The sequence below is a fragment of the Brassica rapa genome, chromosome A01 (assembly GCF_000309985.2).
Source record: "Brassica rapa cultivar Chiifu-401-42 chromosome A01, CAAS_Brap_v3.01, whole genome shotgun sequence".
NCBI lineage: Eukaryota > Viridiplantae > Streptophyta > Magnoliopsida > Brassicales > Brassicaceae > Brassica > Brassica rapa.
The window spans coordinates 5,460,036-5,477,247 of NC_024795.2; the positions used below are offsets into that span (position 1 = coordinate 5,460,036).

At 46.7% G+C, this 17,212-nt stretch overlaps 2 protein-coding genes across 6 annotated transcripts; one reads left to right on the plus strand and one right to left on the minus strand.

The window, feature by feature from the left end:
- Positions 1 to 369: 369 nt before the first annotated feature.
- On the plus strand, positions 370 to 1,988 carry LOC103857207 (glycine-rich protein A3). The gene is made up of 3 exons (XM_009134390.3): positions 370 to 501; positions 632 to 910; positions 1,446 to 1,988. Exons 2-3 carry the CDS (start codon positions 652 to 654, stop codon positions 1,718 to 1,720), a joined length of 534 nt encoding a protein of 177 aa, XP_009132638.1. The 5' UTR covers positions 370 to 501; positions 632 to 651; the 3' UTR covers positions 1,721 to 1,988.
- A 46-nt stretch (positions 1,989 to 2,034) lies between these two features.
- On the minus strand, positions 2,035 to 17,189 carry LOC103857238 (transcription initiation factor IIE subunit alpha). 5 transcript variants are annotated; one of them, XM_033273365.1, is made up of 11 exons: positions 17,120 to 17,189; positions 16,536 to 16,613; positions 16,046 to 16,412; positions 15,715 to 15,825; positions 15,500 to 15,609; positions 15,237 to 15,408; positions 14,969 to 15,151; positions 14,538 to 14,753; positions 14,341 to 14,476; positions 2,646 to 2,684; positions 2,035 to 2,344 (listed from the first exon to the last, which is right to left on the minus strand). In XM_033273365.1, exons 2-11 carry the CDS (start codon positions 16,589 to 16,591, stop codon positions 2,283 to 2,285), a joined length of 1,452 nt encoding a protein of 483 aa, XP_033129256.1. In that variant the 5' UTR covers positions 16,592 to 16,613; positions 17,120 to 17,189; the 3' UTR covers positions 2,035 to 2,282. The 5 variants fall into 5 exon arrangements, with proteins under 5 accessions (XP_033129256.1, XP_033129255.1, XP_033129262.1 ...); XM_033273364.1 differs by lacking the exon at positions 17,120 to 17,189 and adding an exon at positions 16,690 to 16,869; XM_033273371.1 differs by lacking the exon at positions 17,120 to 17,189 and having other exon boundaries at positions 16,046 to 16,166; positions 16,284 to 16,412; positions 16,536 to 16,737.
- Positions 17,190 to 17,212: the final 23 nt, after the last annotated feature.

Consider the following 17,212-nt stretch of genomic DNA (forward strand, 5'->3'; position numbering starts at 1 on the left):
AACTCCGTGATCATTGCGCGTTCCCACGACGTAGATATTTTATTTATCACACTTGACCTTTTAGTTCCACATATTCTCATTTTAACCCGCTTACTTTTATAAGTTTCTTAAACATCCAAGTAGGCTCACAAATAAATAACCAAAAAGACCTATAATATCTCATAATATTTCCCTACGCATCATTACACTCATAAGTTAATAACATCACAATGATTAAATTATCTTATGGTGTTTATTTTCGGTTTTAAGTATTTATTTTAGACTCTAAGACTCGATTAAAAATTATGAAGACTAAAGGGTTGGATTTATTATTACAGTACAAATACGAGGACTAATAAAAAAATAATCAAAAAGTAAAATATAGAAATAAACTTATTCAAAAATGGTAACGCGTTAAGTAATCAATGATGCAGACGCAGCACGCCTATCCATATATAAGCACATAAAAGCTCTGTTCTTCTGTTTATATTCGTTCTGAAACAATCTTCGAAGTTCGTATCGGTAATTATTTCTCAGTTATTTCAGACTTTTTTTGCATGTGATCGTTTGTATTCATGGATGATGTCATCTCATTTTGATTGTTGTGATCTATCAAATGTTTGACAATGATGTATATGTCAAACTCTTGTAGGTTTTGATTTAGTAAAAACAATGGGAGGTGGTAAAGACAAGCAGCATGATGAACAAGACAAAGGGTTTCATGGTTTTCCAGGAGGTGGACATCATTACCCACCCGCTCCTGGAGGTTACCCACCCGCTGGATACCCGCCACAACAAGGGTACCCTCCAGCTGGAGGCTACCCACCTGCAGGTTACCCACCTGGTGCATACCCTCCTGGTGCACCGGGAGGTTATCCTCCTGCCCCCGGAGGTTATCCTCCTGCAGGCTATCCTGCTCCTCACCATGCAGGTAGAGACTCTCCTTATATCATCAAAATGTTAAATAGTTGTGAAGTGTTTGAAGAATCATAGGACAATAGTTTCTAATGTGTGTTGTTTGCTAACCTAATGCTAAGCACTGTTCTTATTGTTTTGTTGGATTGTCAACCTTTTATGTTTGAATAGTCATATGAACATTAGTTTTGTAAAGTTTTTGCTGTTTTTCTATACAAAAGCGAAAGATATTGTCCTTGTAGATTGTTGTTTTTTCAACCTGCTAGATAATGTTGATGAGTTTGAAGAATAGTTTAAAGGACAGTTGTTTTAAAAACTTTGCTTGTTATGTTTATGCAAATGTTATGAACTGGTGAGTTTATTATCATTTGTTCTGTTTGAATTGGTGCATACTTGTGCAAACTATTGAACCTTTTAATTTTTTTAAGTGGTTTCTGTCCCGGTCTGAAAGACACTTATGTTTTCAATCTTCAGTTGCTTACTTTTTATTGATTGTGATGTTCTTCTACTATTGAGGTTCTCCATGTTGATGCCTTTTTGTGTTTCTTCAGGACATTCTAGTGGTGGAATTGGAGGTATGATCGCTGGTGCAGCGGGTGCAGCCGCAGCAGCCTATGGAGCTCACCACATGTCTCATGGAGCACACAACCCTTACGGTCATGCAGGGCACGCAGGGTATGGCCACGTTGGTCATGGTGGATATGGTCATGGTAAGTTCAAGCACGGAAAGCATGGAGGCAAATTCAAGCACGGAGGCAAGTTTAAGCATGGAAAGCATGGGAAACACGGTATGTTTGGAGGAGGCAAATTCAAGAAGTGGAAGTAATCTCAAAACACAAACTTTGATAATTCTCTCCTCCAGTAATCTCATTACCTGACCGATGTTTCTAATAATTCCCCTCTCAAAATTATTACATTTTAACTTTATATCGGTTTAGAGATTGCTGGTTCAGAGGAAAATAAATGGAGAGTGCTAGTATTAATGTAAAAACCTTATGGTATCTGCAGAAGAGGTTTCTTTAATCTCTCAATAGCAGATCCTTTGAAACTTATCTATAATTTGGTTTTGTAATTGACAGTTTGTGCTTGTTTTGATTCTTTTTTCCTTTTGAGTTTTAAATAGTATGTTTGATGAGTTGATTTTTTTTTTTTGGTAAAAGTGACTTGATGTTAGTGAATGCTTAATGTAGATACTGATATTGTATCTTGATCTTCCTGTCTCACCTCTCCTCTTTTGATGAGATTCCCAATAAGTTTAAATGTTATAACCTTTGAGGAAACTGGTGCAGAAGATGAGATTCACTCACAGTGTTACCAATCACTACAGTGCACATGACAATTCACAGTTAACCTTGATTCTATTGTCAATGGTTTTGATCCATTTGCTTTCAGCCTTCTTCCCACTCAACACCGTCGTCTTCTTCTTCTTCTTCAACATCTGCTCCATTTGCTGCAAAATTAAGTACATTAAAAGTTACCAAGCTAAGCATCACATAATCTTTGCATATATCAGGAGACATAAACTCTCTCTTTAAAATTATGACCCATTAGTATAAGTGTAAACTAAGCATGTCTTAACAAGTATCTTCTGCATATTCAAAGCATGTGTGATCAGATGCAAACGCTCTGGTTCTGTTTTATCTTTGAAGACACTAAACGAGGTTCCTTCTAACTAATGTTATGTGTTGTTTCATATGATCAACTAACTAGTTAGCGAAATGGAAATAAAGTAAAAGTAAACTCAAACTGACCTGACACATGAGCCCCTTCTTCACATTCAGCATCTTCATCTTTGTTTGATCGGAAAACGGTAATAAAAGGATGTGGGTTTAACAAAGACGTTTTATTATGGTCGGAGGAGACGTTCAATCGGTTACAAGAGAAGTAAAGAGAATGCGACAGAAGAGAAGCCGGCAACTCGAAGAGCTACCGGAAAAGTACAAATAACGGCAAGATGAAGCAAAGGTGAAAACCCTAATCTAGCCGCCAAGTGTTAGTCAGATGATTTCGGATCCCTTTCTCGTTCCTCTTCCTTCTCCTTATATAGTTCTCTGATATGTCGTTCTTGACCTAGTTTAAGTCGTCTTCGTGGGCCTTCCTTATTGGGTCGAAAGGCCCGCATTAATCCGAGCGATCGCCGAGCCGGATGCCTCTTAGTCGACGATGATCGACTCGAGGTACTCTAGAAGTGAGCCGAGAAACTGATCTTCTAAGCCGACTATCCGAGCCATCGCTTTTATTGGCGGGCCAGGCCTTCTATTCCTTGGGCCTTGAGGGATGGTTAGATCCATCTCCTACAGTAAGTCCCCCCAGTCCATCAGTGAGCGAAGAATCGCTTAGCTCATGATGGATTCTAGAACATGGAGGTTCAAAGGAGTAGGAGTCCTGTCGGGAAGTTAAAGCGAGGGGTCGATGAGTCGCATAAGAGGCTATGGTAATGCCTTCTCTCGGAGTCGTTGAGTCGCGGGCTCCAGATTTTGACCAGCGCGTCTTGGCTAATTGTCGATTTAACCGATTTTAGGGTAACCGTCGATTAATTAAGACGAAGAGCCGGAAAGTCGCGGGAGCCATCGGGATCTTAGGGAGAATTTCGAGGCCCATTTAGGCCCGTTTAGGCTTTAATAATGATACCTCGAATTTTCCCCCTTTTTCCTTTATAAATGCATCGAGAAGTCGAAACGCCGCGAGAGCCGGCTGGGTTTTTAGGGAGAATTTCGAGGCTCATTTAGGCCCGGATAGGCCTAATGATGACGCCTCGAGTTCCCCCCCTCTCTTTTCCTTATAAATACGCAGATCCCCCCCTCATTTCTTCAAGTTTCCTCCGCGATCAAAGGTACTTTCTCTCTCCTTTCCTTATCTCTCTAAGCATTTGTTAGATTCGCTCAAAGCGCTCTTCACTGTTCCGTTCCGCGATGTCGTCGGGCTCGAGGTTATCGAGGCAGCAGAAGGGGAAGGGAGTCGCCGCAACGTTGAGTCCGACAAGGAATCCCGACGGGGATCGTGTCGAAGATCCGGAGGTGATTCATCGCGCGGCGATGATGGATACGGTTAATCTATCTCGTTCCCAGAGACTTCTGGTCGCGGATGCTGCGAGGCTCGCGAGAGAAGGAGGTGAAAGCGTCATTGCGAGAGACGCGATGGAATGTTCGAGGGATGGGCAAAGCGGGGCGATGCCTGTTGACTCGGTCACCCCGAGTATTCTCCCCGCGGGAGGCGGCTTCTCGGGAGGCGATGATTCTGAGGCCGAGTTACTTCCGACTACCTTTTACCCCGAAGGGATTTTTGAAGAGCTTCCTCAACTCCATCCCGATTTATTGCGTCCTGCCTTCTTGGCCGGTCAAGACTGGGAGGGCGTAGAGAAGACAAAATCTACTCTGAGGAGCGTGAAGAGGGTTCTTCGGGCTGCGGGCGCTGTAGGCGTGACCTTCCTTGTTCCTACGGAGGAACAGAGGCCCTGGTCTCCTCCGATCGGGTATCAGACGGTGTACGAATCCTATTTTCAGGGAGATACTCGATGTTGGTTTCCCATTCCTCGACTGATCACAGCATACGCTAGACGCCGAGATATCGCGATCAGTCAACTCCTGAATGGCTCGCTGCGATTAGCCGTTACTTTGTCGATTTTGGCGGAGCAGATCGACATGCCGATGAGCGTTAGGTCGTTTGAAGAGATGACCTCGATAACTGACATGAAAGACGGCACTTACTCGGTGAAGATGCGACCGAACTGCAATGTGTGCGCCGGTCATCCGAACAAGACGCAGAACTGGCAGCGTTCTTACTTCTTCATCAAATCTGACAGCTCGGCCTTCGAGGAACCTCCACAAAACGATTATCGAGTTCTTTGGAACCGTTCTTGCGGTAGAATATTCTATCGCGAACCGTAAGCAACTTACTGACTCTAATCAAGTCTCCTTTTTCGCTTTGTATGCAGTTGGCCATCCTACCTCTCCGGTCTATCCCGAAGATTTCCTGAGGAGTGTTCGTGCCGTATCTCTGCTTCGAACCTATCGTTGGTCGGAGATCACCGTTAAGAAGATCTGTGAGCTTAAAGATCGAATCGCCCGAAGTACGTTCTCTCGCAGCTCTAAGTTATGTTCTTTTAGTTGCGATTTTCACTCGTTGCGGCCTGACCTCTCTGCCTTGTGTTTTCAGGAGAGTGGAGATCTGATCTTCCGGTCGTTCTTCCTATTCGCACCAAACGACTAGATATCTTCCCGAAAGACGTCCAAAAACAAATTTCCGAGGCAAAGAGAATGGGAACTCTTCCTGATTTGAGTGCGATGCTAGCTGCCCAACTGGGACTGGCTAGCGGGGGCGGGCCCTCGACGGCCGTCCCTCGTGCTGACGAGGTTCCTCCTTCCGATGCTGCAAATACTGGAAAAGGTAGGAAGAGGAAGAGGGGTAACTCGGGTGTCGAGGAGAGTGCTGGGGAGGCGAGTGGCGTCCCTCTTTCCGGTGATCCTCAGGGGAAGAAGAAAAGGAGGAAGAAGACCAAGAGGTCTGTTGAGGTTCAGTCGGAGGATCCCGAGGGGCCAACTGGAGCTGAGGAGGAGGAAGAAGAAACCCAACCTGAAGAGGAGGTTTCTGAGGCTGAAGTCTCGAGAGAGCGAGGCGAAACGGGGGAAGCGGATGGATCTGAGGATTCCCTTAACGTCGCCGTCCTAGACGGTTCTGATGAAGATAGCGGAGAGTCGCCGCTTTTAATGAGGAGGCACAACGATGAGATCGTCGATAGAGTACGATCTCCTACTTTGGCGTCTCCTCGCGAGGGAATCCCAGCTGTTACTGGGACTGGGGCCGTTCAGATCGGCACGTCTCCTCGCGGCTCTGCTGTCTTAAGGAGGGCTCCCGGGATTAACTTTCCGGACAAAGTCTCCTTCCACTACGAGGGGCCGGCCCCTCTGGCGTATGTTCCTGAGAAGTGCGGGGAGTTTCTTCGCCAACTCAGGGGAAGGGCGAAACCTCTACCTGCCGTGAAGGACCTCATCTTTGGGAGTGAATACGAGGAGGCTGCGAGGGCAAAGCTGCTGGTAAACGTTTCGATCTCTCCCCTTTTTCTTTGTGTTTCGTTACTTAATTCTTTCTTACGATTTTCATCTCCTCGTTCGTTCAGGGAGACGGCGCGATGAATGTCGTAATCGACAAATACGACACTGCTCTGAAAGGAGTCTCGACTGAACTTGAGCTGGCCAAGAAGGAGCACGCGGAGAAAGAGGAAACTTCTGCCCGTCAGCTAAGTACGTCAAAGGCTAACGTTGAGAGGCTCAATGGGATGGTCACTCGCGCGATAGCTCGAAGAGACGAACTCAAGGCCGATTTGGTGACGTCTCGCGGGGTTATCCATGAGCTCGAGCAGAAGAATGCCGAGCTCGAGAGCGAGAAGGCTTCACTCGCTGCATCTCATGAAAGAGAGATGAAGCGCCTTAGGGATTCCAGGATCTTGGAAGTGACGAAGGAAAGAGGAAGGGTTGAAGCCGAGATGTCTGCAAAGGCTAATCGTCGCTTCGCCAAGATTCGCTCCCGAGAGGAACGCCGAAGTCTTTACGACAAGGCTCGGTTGCTTCATAGCCAAGCTTTTGGGACCCGGAAATGCCTTGAAGCCTTAAAGAGGGCTGGGAGCGACATCTTGCAAGCCACGATCGATCTTTTCGCGGAGCAAGAGAAGAAGTACGAGCAGGAGGCCGAGGAGCTCAAGGTTGGCGAGATACCCGAGGGGGATCTCACGCTTTCTCCTCTTGTACTGGATTCCCAGTTTGTAGATGCTCGTATTTTGGCGAGTCTTGATCCTTTCGGGTCCAACGTCGGTCTGATTGATCCAGAGACCGCAGCAAATCTTGTTACTCTGCCTTCTGATCCAATCGATGGACGTCGTGACGAGCCGACGCCTTTTGTAGAGGGTTCTTCGGCTGCGTTTGAGGGGGAGACGCCTAATCGGGGGACCAACGCTGCTGAAGACGGTGCTCCTGTCCTCGTACTCTCGGATACTTCGGCTGAAGGATCTCGTCGAGGTAACGAGGAGATTGCTCGCGAGTCGAGTGTTAGGGCTTCGGAGCTTTCTGCCCTCAACGATCGTGAGAGCGACCGAGAGGATTAGCGTCTCTTGTATGTTGTTTTCTTTCGAGTCTTATACGACTCATTGTTGTAATTTTTCGAACCTTTGCCCTCGAGGCTTTTATTTTGTTGTTTTCTCGCCATCTTGAACTCTTTTGGTGATTTGAACTGATTTACTTATCTTAGATTTGTCTATCACAATCGTGATTTCTCAAGATTTGAAGTGACTCAGTTCGTTCGGTGTAAATGCTGTTCGAGATGTCGAATCGTTATAATTTTAAACTTGTTATGACTTTGTCTCGATCGACCTCTTTGAGTCGCGACCGTTTGCCACTTTAAGTCGTTAATTAAAAGTTTTCGACTTTGACGGTTCCGAGTCGATCCTAATGTAATTTTCAAGCGTTTGGTTGGCCAGACCTTACTTAGTTAATTATAGGATGAATTGGAGTCATTGTCTCGGCCATGTTGGTTTAGGTCGCAACGTGGTCGATTCCCGTGAATATGTGTCTGATCAGGACGTATTCGACGTGGGATGCGAGTGCCGATACGTTTGTTCGAGGAGCCGGGGCGTGCTCGTGTAGGCATCGTTTAAGTGATCGTCTGCTTCGGAGATCGATTCCTCGGGGAGGGTTTATATATTTTTTTTTTATTTCGGCTGGACCCTTTTCCTTTGGGCTGCCTACGTATCCCTTCGCGGGAATCAAGCCATTCGTAGTTCTTAGATTGCGAGTAAAAGTGGCCTTTGTGGCGCATTTACTCGGTTTTTTTTTTTTTTTTTTTTTTTTTTTTTGCGAGTAAAAGTGTCCTTTGTGGCGCATTTACTCGGTTTTTTTTTTTTTTTTTTTTTTTTTTTTTTTTTTTTTGGCGCATTTACTCGATCAATGGTTTGCGAGTAAAAGTGTCCTTTGTGGCGCATTTACTCGGGTTGGTTTTTTTTTTCTTGACTAAGGATGGAAGAGGCGGAGATGCTTGGAGTTCCAGGCTCTCGGTACTGCTTCGCCTGTCGAGGTCTCGAGGCGGTATACTCCTGGCCTGATGACTTCGACTATCTTGTATGGTCCTTCCCAGTTGGCTCCGAGCTTGCCGGCTTTCCACTCCTTAGTGTTTTCGAAGACCTTTCTTAAGACAAGGTTGCCCATTTCGAGAGGACGCGACTTGACCTTTTTGTTGTAATAGCTCTCGATTTGATGCTGGTAATTCTGGATACGGAGTAACGCTTGGTCGCGCTTTTCCTCGATATCGTCGAGTGCGTCGAGGAGCATGTCGCGGTTGAGTTCAGTGTTCTGTGGCATTCGTAACCGGCGTAGACTCGTCACGTTCACTTCTGCAGGAGCCATTGCCTCGATGCCGTAGGCCATTGAGAAGGGTGTAGTCTTCGTCGCTCCGCGAGGAGTGGTTCTATGAGACCACAGGACACCATCGAGTTCGTCTGCCCAGCAACCTTTCTTTAAGTCGAGTCGTTTCTTCAGACCGTCTATGATGGTCTTGTTCGTCGATTCGGCTTGACCATTACTTTGCGGGTTTCTCGGTGTCGACATGTTGAGTCGAATGCGCCATCTGTCGCAGAAGCCTTGAAGTGATGCGAGATGAATTGCGAACCATTGTCCGTGATTATCTCGTATGGGAGCCCGTGTCGGCAGATTATGTTCTTCCAGACGAAGTTTTGTACCTCCTTGTCGGTTATGCTGGCGTAGGCTTCGGCTTCAACCCATTTGGTGAAGTAATCGGTGAGGACCAGGATGAACTTCTTTTGTCGGGATGCCGGCATTGGACCAATGATGTCCATTCCCCATCTCATAAATGGGTATGGAGCAGTCAAGGTGTGGAGAAACTCCGTTGGGCTGTGTATGGTTTTGGCGTGACGCTGGCACTTGTCACATTTGCGCGCGTATGTCTCGCAGTCGGCGTTCATGGTTGGCCAGTAGAATCCGAGGTTTTTAACTTTTAGTGCGAGAGCTCGCCCGCCCGAGTGGTTGCCTGCTGCTCCTTCGTGTGTTTCGGCCATGACGAGTCTCGTTTCTTCGCCGGCGATACACTTGAGTAGTACCTTTGTTGCAGTCCATCGGTGTAGTTCCCCGTCCATGACGACGTAGTGCGTGCTGCGTCGTTTCAGTCGTCGGGCATCCCATTTTTCGACGGGCAGTAAACCTTCCGCGAGGTAATCAATGAGTTCCTTACGCCAATCCGTTGAGTGATCATCTGGCGAGGGGGATTCCACTTCGTCAATGTCCATCGCGTCGTTGATCGCTGCTGTAATCGCGGCCTGTTCTGCCTTCGTATCGATGCTTGGTTTCTCGATTTTATGGATCGGGATTGTCCTTTTGACCTGGTCATGTAGCTTGCTTCCCAGAGCGGCGAGGGCGTCGGCACAAACATTTTCTCCGCGAGGAACCTTCGTGAGTTCGAAGAACTCGAAGTCTCGCGTGAGGTCTTGGACGAGTTTGAGGTAGGCGTCCATCCTGTCGTTGCGGACGTCGTAATCACCGAGGTACTGGCTTACGACGAGTTGAGAGTCGCAGTAAGCGCTGATTCGTTTGGCTTTCACCGCTTTGGCGAGACGGAGTCCCGCGATGAGGGATTCGTACTCAGCTTCGTTGTTTGATGCCGCGAAACCGAAACTGAATGACTGTCGGATGAGTTCTCCTGTTGGTGATTGCAATTGCACTCCTGCTCCTGATCCTTTACTCGTGGATGAACCGTCGACGTGGAGGATCCAGTTTACGCTTGGTAGGATAAGGTCTTGTTCCAGCTCTGGCGTCAGCTCGATCAAGAAGTCGGCAAGGACTTGTGACTTTGCTGCTGTGCGATTCTTGTATATGATGTCATGTTCGCTCAGCTCCATCGCCCATTTGGTCAACCGCCCCGATTGGTTAGTATTTTGCATAACCGTTCTGAGTGGTTGGTTGGACAGTACTTCGATCGTGTGCGACTGGAAGTAAGGTCGCAGTTTTCTTGCCGAGGTGACGACAGCTAGGGCCATCTTTTCGAGTGTTGGATATCTCGTCTCAGGCTCCGTCATTCTTTTACTTGTGTAAAAGATTGGTTTCTGTTCTCCCCTATCTTCTCGAATCAATACGCTGCTGACGGCGGAGGATGTGACGGCGATGTAGAGAGACAGTGTGTCGCCGGCTTCTGGCTTCGATAGCACGGGTGGGGTCGTGAGATAATGCTTGAGTTGATTGAATGCCTCTTCGCATTTTTCATCCCAGACGAACCTCTTGTTTCCCCTTAGTAGCTCGTAGAAGGGAAGACACTTGTCGGTCGATCGCGAGATGAACCTGTTGAGAGCTGCTATGCGTCCCGTTAGTCGCTGCACTTCGCGGCTGTTTTTTGGGCTTGGAAGGTCGAGAATCGCCGAGATCTGCTTGGGGTTAGCTTCGATTCCTCGCTGAGTGACGATGTAGCCGAGGAATTCCCCTGAGGTGACACCGAAGGTACATTTGGCCGGGTTAAGTTTCATCCCATAGTCGTTCAAGATCTTGAAGCAGTCGCGTAAGTTATTTAGGTGGTCGTCGGCCTTGAGCGATTTCACCAACATATCGTCGATGTACACTTCCATGGTATTGCCAAGCTGATCAGCGAACATTCGGTTAACGAGTCGCTGATAAGTCGCACCGGCGTTTTTTAGCCCGAAGGGCATCACCTTGTAGCAATAAGTCCCTCTGTCGGTGATGAATGCTGTCTTCTCGCGATCATCGGGGTGCATCAAGATCTGGTTGTAGCCCGAGAAAGCGTCCATGAAGGTTAGGAGTTCGTTACCGGCAGTTGATTCGACGAGACGATCGATGTGAGGGAGTGGGTAACTATCCTTTGGGCATGCCTTGTTGAGGTCCGTGAAATCGACGCATATGCGCCATTTGCCGTTCTTCTTCTTGACGACGACCGGGTTGGCTAACCATTCAGGGTATCGAACTTCGGTGATAAAACCCGCGTCGAGGAGCCGGTCGACTTCGTCGTTCACTGCCTTGGATCTTTCCGGACCGAGTTTGCGTCGCTTCTGTCGGATGGGTTTGAAAGTCGGGTCGACGTGCAGTTCATGGGAGGTAACTGCGGGGTCGATCCCTTTCATGTCGGAGGTCTTCCAGGCGAACGTTGAAGCGTTGTCTTTGATGAAAGAGATGATCTTTGAACATATGTCGTCGGACAGGTAGACGCCAACTCGGATGATTTTCGTTGGGTCGGATTCATCGATTGCGACTTCGCGAACTTCCTCCTTCTGGGGGTATATCTTGCTGAGTGGTTTACTGACGGAGTTGACGAGGGAAGCCTGTTGCTGCATCTTTACGGTTGCAATCAGCAGTTCTCTCGCGGCTTGTTGATCTCCCCGAATCGTCTGTGTTTTTCCGTCTTTGCCGGGGAACTTGACGCATTGATGGTACGTCGAGGGAACGGCTTTCATGGAATGCAACCATGGTGTTCCGAGGATGGCATTGTAGGGTGCTTTGGCTCGGATGACGGAGAACTTGACGGTACGGGTTATACCACCTGCGTATACTGGAAGACGAATTGTTCCGATCATTTGCTCCGAGGCCCCGTTGAAGCCAGTGAGCGTGCGAGAGGAAGGCTTCATATCTCTCAAATCCACTCCCATTTTGTCCAGCGTGTCGCGAAAGATGAGATCGACCGAGCTGCCGGTGTCGATAAGGACTTTTGCGACTAGGCATTCTCCGATGTCGAGGTCGACGAGGAGAGGATCGTTGTGTGGTGTATGGATGCCCTTGGTATCCAGGGCCGAAAAAGTGATCTGGTGATCATTTTCGACTGGAGGCGGCCAGTTCTTGGAGGTGGTGGCTTGTCGTTTGTAGTCTTTGACAGCTCGAACTGAGTCGCCGCAAGGAGGTGATCCTCCCATGATTACGCTAATGTGCGGATTGCGGGTAGCTCGCATTGATTCGAGTTGCTTTCTTAAGTCATCGGTTGTGTTCTCGAATTGAAGAGTTTCTGCGGGCTTTTTCTTTTTTGATTCGAGACGTCGTCGCAGATCGGACCCTTTTGAACGGTTGAGTTGGATTCGCAGGTCATCGGCCTTTGAATTGAGCTGGTCGCGAAGGTCGCCGTGTTGACCTATTCTCCTGGCGATGGTCGCACGGAGGTCGGCGCTTCCGACGTGTTCGTTTGTAGCGTTCTTTCGCTTCAATAGGGTGCGCAGATCTTTGTCTGTTGTCGGGGAAGTGAGAGATTGCTCGACTTTGCTGTTCAGTTTGTCGCGTAAATCTGATTGCATTGTCGAGGAGTCGTCGTCAGAAGAGTCACAAGGGCGAGAGAGTATGACTTCCACTCGTCGCCGGCGACGCGGATGTTCGTCTTCTGATGAGTCGTTGGCGGGGCCGACGTTGTTGACAGTAGTGCGCTCAGGGCTCGCTCTTTCCTCGCTAGGGGCCGTGTTCTGCTGAGACTTCTGTGCCTTCTTCTCCTTGTTCTTACTCCAACTTTTGGTGTTTTTCGGTGTCGTTGGAGAGGTGGGCATTTGAATTGTCCCGTTGGTAATTCCGTCGAAAAATTGCCCGATGAGGACTTTGCACTCTTTCGTATCATGGGAATCCCTTTTGTGGTAGAGGCACCATTTCTTTGGCTCCTCAGAGTTTGAACTCGCTGGTTCGGACGACTTTGTTTGCTTCGAGGCGGAGTCTCGATCCCAGTGGTTCCAGGCTTTCTCTCGCGTGACGGCTGCTGTCTTTGGCGATTCCTCGTCGTCGACCGAGCTAACGTAGCCTCGCTTCTGAGTGGTGTTCCCACCGGAGGAGTGCTGGCGGGGCTCAGGGCGGGTGTCGTTTGTTCGGGCGGGTCGTTGTTTCGCTGCTGCTTCTTTTGCAAACTTTGCTCTTGTGTCTTCTTCCATGCGGATGAAGTTGTTTGAGCGAGCGATGGCGTCAGACACAGATTTCGTCGGGTATCAGTAGAGATCCTGACGGAACGTGGAGTCAACGTGCAAGGTATTCATCAGAGACTCGACAGCGATAGGATCAGGAATATCAACTTTCGAGACGATAGCCTTGAACTTTTCCATGAAGTCGCGGAGGCTTTGGCCGCTGGTATGAGTGAGGTTCCACAGGTCGGACACGGTCGTTTCTTGGTTGGTGAACATGATATAATTCTTCAGGAAGGCCGTCGAGAGGTCGTGGAAACAATCGACGGAGTTTTCTCTGAGGCCTGTGAACAAAGTAAGGGCCGGTCCCTCTAGGGTTTCGACAAAGAGTTGGCAAAAGCCGGCGTCTTTGTCTTCGTCGGTCAGATTTGCGCGTCGCATCGCTATGTTGAAGGACGTAACATGAGTAGAAGGGTCGGAGAGACCCTTGAAGGTTGGAAGACGAAGTTTCTCCATCTTCTGGAGCCGTACGCCGGTGACCCTTTGCGTGAAGGGTGTGCGAAGAGATTCCGCGAGTACGTGCTCGATTTGGGGCGCCGAGGTCGTCACCTGGTGGATCTTTGAGTTGATGTCGAGGACCGACTGTTTCAACGCGGCTAGCTCGCTTGCGGTGTCTGCGTTGATGTCGTTACCGGCGCTCTGGTTGCTGTTACCGACGCTCTGGTAATTGTTATCCCGCGCAGGTGCTATGTTGGTGGTTCGTTCAGTGGCGAACAGGTGTCGACGGTACTGCGCCGTTGAAGCTTCGGCGTTTGCAGCGATAGGGGCGAGTATTTTTGCTATCGCTGTGATTTGGTCGACCGCCGCCTTCTGCGCCGCTTCTTGCAGGGCGAGGCGTGCCAAGATGGTTTCCATGGACGCAGGAGGGGGTAGCGGAGTTACTGGTGTAGGCGTAGGTGTTACCTCGGGAGCCGGCATCACCTCGAGGGCTTCGCGCTCCTCGCCAGACGAAGAACTGTCGTTGCTGACAACCATAGTACTAACGTTACTTTGCTAAAAAGGCCCCACGGTGGGCGCCAACTGTTTGATCGGAAAACGGTAATAAAAGGATGTGGGTTTAACAAAGACGTTTTATTATGGTCGGAGGAGACGTTCAATCGGTTACAAGAGAAGTAAAGAGAATGCGACAGAAGAGAAGCCGGCAACTCGAAGAGCTACCGGAAAAGTACAAATAACGGCAAGATGAAGCAAAGGTGAAAACCCTAATCTAGCCGCCAAGTGTTAGTCAGATGATTTCGGATCCCTTTCTCGTTCCTCTTCCTTCTCCTTATATAGTTCTCTGATATGTCGTTCTTGACCTAGTTTAAGTCGTCTTCGTGGGCCTTCCTTATTGGGTCGAAAGGCCCGCATTAATCCGAGCGATCGCCGAGCCGGATGCCTCTTAGTCGACGATGATCGACTCGAGGTACTCTAGAAGTGAGCCGAGAAACTGATCTTCTAAGCCGACTATCCGAGCCATCGCTTTTATTGGCGGGCCAGGCCTTCTATTCCTTGGGCCTTGAGGGATGGTTAGATCCATCTCCTACAATCTTCACGTTTGGACTTCATACCAACCTGACGATCTGAGCATGTAGTAGCCGATTGAATGTCAGGGGTAGATTCTTGCTGGTTCATTTTTTGAGCTGCCTCTAGCTGCTGCAGTAGAGCGGCATAGTAAGTTTCCTGAAACTAAAATGTATCAAGATTCTCCGAATACAACTCGCAAGATGCTCGCAAAAGGTACCTTCAAATAGGTATCATTGTCATTTCCCATGGCTGATGGTTTATAGTCATCAGAAAGTAATACTTCTCCTTCTGAGACACCACCAACCTTTTCTTCCTGACTCATCTCTCCTCTTTGTTCCTTGGTCAGATTCATTCCTTGCCTAATCATCCATTGAGGCATCGGTTTGCCACTAGGAACTCCATCTTCTTTTCCGTCACGAAGGTTAACCTCAACCTAACCATATGTAAGATTCAAGAAATCAAGTAACCACACTGAACAAGGATAAAAAAATAAAAATAAAATATAAAAAAAACTTGACAGCCACAACATATATTTTCTTGTATATGTGAAAAAGTCAAAATAAAATTTCTACTAAAATAGATAGCAAATGAAGAAATAAAGAACCTCCAACTTCTATATGCATTGAGAAGTGTAACAATGATTATCACCTTTGTCTCACCGAGATATGGCATCGGTGTTGAACCATTCACACCCTGTGACCCAAAAGGATCATTAGTATTAAAATCACCATTTTCACGAGCATCCATAGCTGCACGAGCCTCCCACTCCGGAAAACTCTCATAGACAGGAAACGGTATGTCTTTTACTCTATTAATCTGATCCATCAAAGCCTGCATTTCACTTTTAATTGTGTCAACGCACAAAAAAACTATTCATGGAACGTTATGCAAATCAGTTTCTTGTTTATACGCAGACCTCCGCAAACTGGAGTCTTTGCCGCTGACGTCTCTTTACATTGTCACCTCCATCTACAACTTCTTTGGAAGATAGCTTATCACATTCCACAACAAGTACACCATTGCATCTTTCACAATGAAAAGCATCGTCTTCCATGGAAATTAATCTCAGGGCATCTAGTGCACTATATCTATAATACCAGAAATGAGAATCTATTCAGTTTAGTGACATCATAAATATAAATATTTTTTATGAAGTAAAAAAGAGTAGTGGAGTTTTACTTTCTGTTGCAGTTAGGACAGCCATACTTCTGAAGAGTATACTTATCTTCTAGTTCATCTTTGAGTTTTCTTTTAATCTTTTGCAGACGCAAACGAGCAGTATCATACATCTGTAGGAGAGAAGAAAGTGCTAAATGGTTATTTTAATTTTAAAAAATAAAAGGCAAAACAGAAAACTGAAAACAAAATAAAGTAGTAAGGATATGAAGCATTACATGTTGATAATCAAGACAGCAATATGAGTGCGTGTGGAACTTATTGTCCTCTGCACGGCCATGAGCTGTGGCAGCAACTGCAACATTATATATCTTCGCACGCTTTGCAGTCTATTGAAAAGATTGAGAATCATTAAAACAGCAGTATAAACAAAGTGTAACTCATGTTCTTCAATTATGTTTATACTTTACATGTGTATGACAATATGCTATTTATTATTTGATTATAAGAGTTGCTGAGTTATTGGCTTAGCAAGAACAGAACTGTTGCAATAAAGTGATAAACATCTCCACCAATCTGAAAGGGAGCATATATAGTTTCTGTATATACCTCTTTCCTTTGGTAACGTGTGACCAAATGTTCTTCTTCAAAATGTCTTAATATTTTTCGGACTTGCTTGGAGTTCTTCTTCAAGTCACTTGCCAAGTCTTCTTCTCTAACCCATTGCCGCCTAGCAGGACATAGAACAAAAGAAATACCATAAATGAAAAGACCATTGTGACAATTTAATTTCACATAATAGACTTTATGGCCATAAAGATAGAACGTAAAGAGATGGCATACAAACCTCATAAGAGCATCCAACACCATAACGATATTCCCTCTGCTGTCACCTTTTGCAGATTTCTTCTGATTATCGCTTAACGTAGTAAGATTATTATCATCATAGAGAGTCCTTGCTAAAAGCCTCATTAGCCTGAAAATTTAATGCAAACCAAAATAGGGAATGCAATAAAAAAATTGATAAAAAGGTCCTGCTTGAACACTTATATATGAAACGAATAGTGTTCATGGAATAGAGAGAGAGAGAGTTAGTTACCTGATAAAAGGCTTGGGCACAACGGTGGCTTTCTGAACGGGGACTGATATTTCCATCGGGTTTAGCAAACCAGATACTCTTACAAATAAGAGCCGAGAGGAACTAGTATTAGTTTGTGTGTTGATACAAACTTGGAAGCAAAAGATTACTTTACCGCAACGAGAGCAATCTCAAAAACAGGGCAAGAGCTGTGGGACTAAGGAAAACCAGGAGCTAGGTAGTAAAAGGACACAAAAAATGTACGTTTTGGTGATTCAGGGGATAAAGAATCCTCAGCTATAGAGCAAACAGATGGAGATGAAAACATGTTAGAAACTTGTACATCAAGGCTATGGGACAGGGACAGGGACAGCAGCTGGTAGAATGTTATAAGAAACTATGCTAAGGCTACCGACCGTGCAATCACCACACATGAACCAAAAAAATACGACCTCAGATGACAAGACTTGACTCCCAAATCCAAACTAGCAGGAAAAATAAATATTCAACAAAATCAAAGTAATCATCAGGCAGTACGGAAAGGAATCCAAAGGATCAGAGACAACGCAAGATTATTAGAGAAATAGGGACTTTTGTAATGACACCTAACGCAAAATTGATTAAGGCAGGTGAGGCAGTACGTAGAAGGTGATAGACAATATGTGATCAGTTTGGTTTCTGACTCTTCGAGGGTTTTC